This window comes from Atta cephalotes, assembly GCF_000143395.1.
Source record: "Atta cephalotes unplaced genomic scaffold scaffold00073, whole genome shotgun sequence".
NCBI lineage: Eukaryota > Metazoa > Arthropoda > Insecta > Hymenoptera > Formicidae > Atta > Atta cephalotes.
In genome coordinates this window covers 67,091-71,622 of record NW_012130137.1, presented here as the reverse complement: position 1 = coordinate 71,622, position 4,532 = coordinate 67,091, and the positions used below count along the sequence as shown (strand labels likewise).

At 30.1% G+C, this 4,532-nt stretch overlaps 1 protein-coding gene across 1 annotated transcript; it reads right to left on the bottom strand.

The window, feature by feature from the left end:
• Positions 1–496: 496 nt before the first annotated feature.
• On the bottom strand, positions 497–4,314 carry LOC105624096 (transcription initiation factor TFIID subunit 5). The gene is made up of 11 exons (XM_012205456.1): positions 4,252–4,314; positions 3,930–4,115; positions 2,962–3,164; positions 2,675–2,871; positions 2,373–2,577; positions 2,145–2,264; positions 1,939–2,084; positions 1,714–1,851; positions 1,404–1,597; positions 923–1,214; positions 497–849 (listed from the first exon to the last, which is right to left on the bottom strand). Exons 1-11 carry the CDS (start codon positions 4,312–4,314, stop codon positions 635–637), a joined length of 1,959 nt encoding a protein of 652 aa, XP_012060846.1. The 3' UTR covers positions 497–634.
• Positions 4,315–4,532: the final 218 nt, after the last annotated feature.

Here is a 4,532-nt window from a genome sequence, read left to right as displayed (position 1 = left end):
TTTCAGAATTCGCATATATGAAAAATTCTAGAAGAGATATAGATATTTTTTTTGGTATTTCTAAAGTATTCCAATTTGTATAAAAAATCTGAAAAAATGTTTAAAGTTAGAAAATTAAAAATCTAAATTTTTTTTATTTTAATTTTATATAAAAATTCTAAGAAAAATTTTCATGAATTTATGTCTAAGTACTTTTTGAACAATAGTATTTTAATACTCAAAATAAGCAATTTTCAGTATAAAATTAGATTTCTGTAAAAATCGGTCTTTTATTGAGTAAAAAGTAGATCGATTTTTACAGTATAATTTTCTTCTACTCAAACTTTAATTTATACAATGATAAGCATATCAAATGAAAGCGCTTAAATACAAATAAAGCAATTTATTTCAGAGTCTATCAATATCAAGGAAAATATAACTTCTACCGAATCATATTTTATCATACATCAAGAAAAATTGAATGTTGTATTTATTAATAATGACAACACGAAGAAAATAGTAAATGTGAAAAATTTATTAATAACTTTTATGATACATTTATGATAGATTATTTAAATTATCTGTACATATATAGATTTAAGTTATATTTTAATTTATGTAACGATAAATCACATGGGCGCAAAATCTCCGTGGATTATGCCGACTCAAACATGCCAATACCCAGTAATAAATTTCTACGTGAAAAATGTAACGTTAAGACAGATGTGTTTTTTGTCGGGAAGGTACGTAGTAGATAAGATTCCGAGTTTGTTTTTACATCTGGATTGTGCGAAACGTTGACATCTTCCAAACTCATCTCTTCTGCTAATTTTATGAAATCCCATAATTTCAATGTACAGTCCAAGGAACCTGTCAAAGGCAATCGATTGTTGTTCGATACATTTTTATTTGATTTACGTAAAGTGATGAATGATGAAAATACCTGATACTAGAATATTGCCATCCCGACTAAATGATAAACAATGAATATTCCCTGTATGACCAGATAAGGCTGCAACAAGGTGACCGTGTGCCAAATCCCACACAAGCACACGATGATCTGCCCCAGCTGAAGCTAAAAAGCGACCTTCTGTTGAGAAAGCTAAAGAAAAAATCGGTCCTTTATGCCCAGTCATCAATCGGACTTGATTGCCAGTTACACAATCCCATAATCTCACGGTCATATCACTTGAACCACTCGCGATATAATTCGAATTTGGATGAAACTGAATTACCTATAAAGATAATGAAATAACAGTTAATTGTTTCTAACGATCAAACAGAGCACGCATGGTGGACAGCGCACGAGTCTACCATGCTAGACAATCGCGAACAAGCCCAGTCTCGATTTTAAGATGTTGCATCATCAATGAATAATCAAACAAATAAATTAACTATAGTAACTATAGTAAATGTTAACTCACATCAACATCTGAATAATGGCCAGAAAATATTCGTAATGGTTGATGAGAGTCAGTCGCCCATAATCTGGCAGTTTTGTCATTCGAGGCACTTGAAAAGTAATAACCGTGCGGTGAGAATCGTACGCACCATACGGGAAATAGATGGCCTTTGTAACAAACGACACATGTCCATGTATGCAGTGACCATAGCCTTACTGAACAATTAAAATTATTACATTAATTTAATTTATCTTTAATTTATCTTTAATGTACTAATATTATATGAATAATTACACTAATAACTTTCATTATATGATTGAATAAACATTACTTGTGGTATCTTCTGATGACGAAAGCAGAAGATTTCTGTCTGGACTAAATGAAAGACTATAAATTGGCCCACTGTGACCATACAGGTTTTTCGTAGTTTCAGATGTTCGTTCATCCATCATTCTAACCAATACGTCTTCTATAAAGTTTTTTGCAACACATTTTAGAATAATATAAATAAAATAATATAAATAAAATCATGATTTATCATGATTTTATGTGTTACCTGCTTCTCTATTAATATCTTGTAATGGTTCACCCGTTTTCATCAACCTCAATTTTTGTGGAATTAAACTCCATACTTTTATGGTAGAATTGCTAAATCCGGTAGCTAATAAACTTGAGTCCTCTGCTATTTCTGCCGCTGTTACACTAATTACAAAAGATTTATGAAATGGATATTAATGAGAAAATTTAATTTCATATACTTACGTGTAAATTGTGTTTAACATAGTATAAAAACATATAGATGGTAATGTGTCAGGTCCAAGGACGACTCTCTTTGATGCTTCCCTCAAGGATTTAATTTTTTCCAGTTTATCCGCATCTTTCCTAAATTGAAAAGATGTAAATTGTGTGAGACCGAAGCGAAATATCCTAATTCTTTAACATCAACAGAAGTAAATCATTAAAAAATCTAGCAAGACATATTTATCTTACAGATTGGGTAACGGCATTCTGCCTACAGCTGGTGCATTCGGATCAGATTTCGTCTTCTTTGAAAATAAGGGATCTTTCTTAGCCTTTTTCTTTTTTGGTTTATCACCATCTGTACCTTCTTTATCATCTTCCTCTTCTTTATTTGGCTCCATACATTGAATATCAGGTTCCTTTAAAAGTCCATAATAGACTTTGACCTTGTTATCTACATTTTAATAATTTAATTAATACTTTTTTTTTATATATATAAAGCATAAAAATAAGAAATAATTCTCTTGTTACAAATAAAGAAATTTTATTACCTTGCCTGGTAGCCTCTCCTACCATAGCTCCAGATGTTGCTTCTATCTGTTGTTTATTACGAGCAACACCTTCATACATATCAAAGTAAAGATGCTCCTGTATGATATTTAATAAAACGCTATGTTTCTTTTCTTGCAAATGTCGTTTTAGTATCGAAAGAGTATCCCTCGACATTCTGATTATAAACTGATTAGATCTGTAAGTACAGATATCAAATGATACTTAGGTTTAAATTATTCTTAGGTCTGAATAATATTCATCATATATTGCTCGCTTCTATGTTTACTTAAAAGTGTCGGTTAATTCATTCCCTGCCATTTGTTCCCGTTTTGTTACGTTGGATAATCTTTTCAAGTCATCCTGATAATACTCTTGTAAGTTTCCACTGAACTTTTCCATGAGTTGTTTTGCTTCTTGAGAATGATTATTATAAACCAATTCCAAATACATGTGCACCAAAACTGGATATAATATGGTTCCCAACTCATGCTATCATTATATATAATCTTGTATAGAATATAATATAATCTTGCATAATACAAGTTCATATTAATGCTATTATTATATCTTATACTAATCTTCTGCCATTAATATAAGACTTTCAAAGTGCAATCAATTTTTTGATTGTGAATTCTGATAGATAATTTTAAATCTATAAAAAATAAGTAAAACACAACTCGATTTCTAATTTCTAGGAAAAAACTTGTTAAAGCTTTCACAAATACACAAGAATTTCTTGAAATTTTTATACACTCTAGAACAATATAAAAATTTGCACTAACAATAAGTTCAAAGATACAGATTGCTAATGAAAGGTATACAATTATACATTGTCCAGGCAACAGGAGATTTAATAAATATAAATCATTGCTTTATATAATAAATTATTATATGAAACAATATATAAGCAGATTTATATAAAATTTAATTTGTAAATACTTCCTCCCTTTCCTTCATTATCTTATTGAGCAGAGAGAAGACAGAACAAAAATTAAAAAAGAAACAGAAGTTTAAATTGATCATACACTGACTATACACTAAAAGACTAGATACTAAAGCTCTACAGTAACTGGCTACTTTAGGATCTATTCTTTATTTTCTTGTACGAAGAGATGATGGAAAGGAAGAAACGTGTAGCTTATGAACAAGTCAAGTTTTGAACAGGTATGATATAAAGCTACATATTTATGTTATAATATTTATGATGTAATATAAAATACTTTCACATATGTATTAATGATAACTTTGGCTTACCTTATAAATATCTAAGGCTCCTTCCACAAACTTTTTCAATTCGCTATATGCTTTCTCATATTGTGCAGGATCACCTTCGCTTTTATAAGCTGAAAGGACACTAGTCACATCAGAATCAGATTGTTGAGAATCATCAATCGAAATATCAGTAAGATTAGCTTCTTTTCTAAATAATTCCTCAGTTCCCTAAAAACACAAAATAATAAAAATACGTAGCTATTTGTTTCTAATTATGCATGTGAGTGAAAAGATCTATTTATTAAATTTTTCAATAACACCGAATGCAGGTTAGGATTTGGAGAAAGAATATTTTCTAACTTACCTTAAAATTGTACTTCTTCAAAAGCTGCAAAACTGCGAGCATGGTATTTTTATCGGTATCCATATTTGCACGATTATCTCTATTATTATAATAACCAAGAGAAACAAATATCTAAAACAGTCAAAAAACCAATTCAAATAATTTGTAGCTTGCGGCTCAAGTGGAAGCCAACTGAAATGAACTATATTCTTTTTCACCGGCGGCGCCACAGTTGCGATTATCGATAGTCTCGAGATTGCGATTCTCGTGATTTCAATAGATTTCGCCATCGCTTATAGAAC

Excerpts from the sequence above, each read along its gene's own strand:
- LOC105624096 (XM_012205456.1), bottom strand. The coding sequence starts at position 4,314 with ATGGATACCGATAAAAATACCATGCTCGCAGTTTTGCAGCTTTTGAAG. Across the intron at positions 2,578-2,674 it reads AGGAGAGGCTACCAGGCAAG|ATAACAAGGTCAAAGTCTAT; the intron begins GTAATAAAATTT and ends ATTAAAATGTAG. Across the intron at positions 2,085-2,144 it reads ATGTTAAACACAATTTACAC|TGTAACAGCGGCAGAAATAG; the intron begins GTAAGTATATGA and ends TTTTGTAATTAG.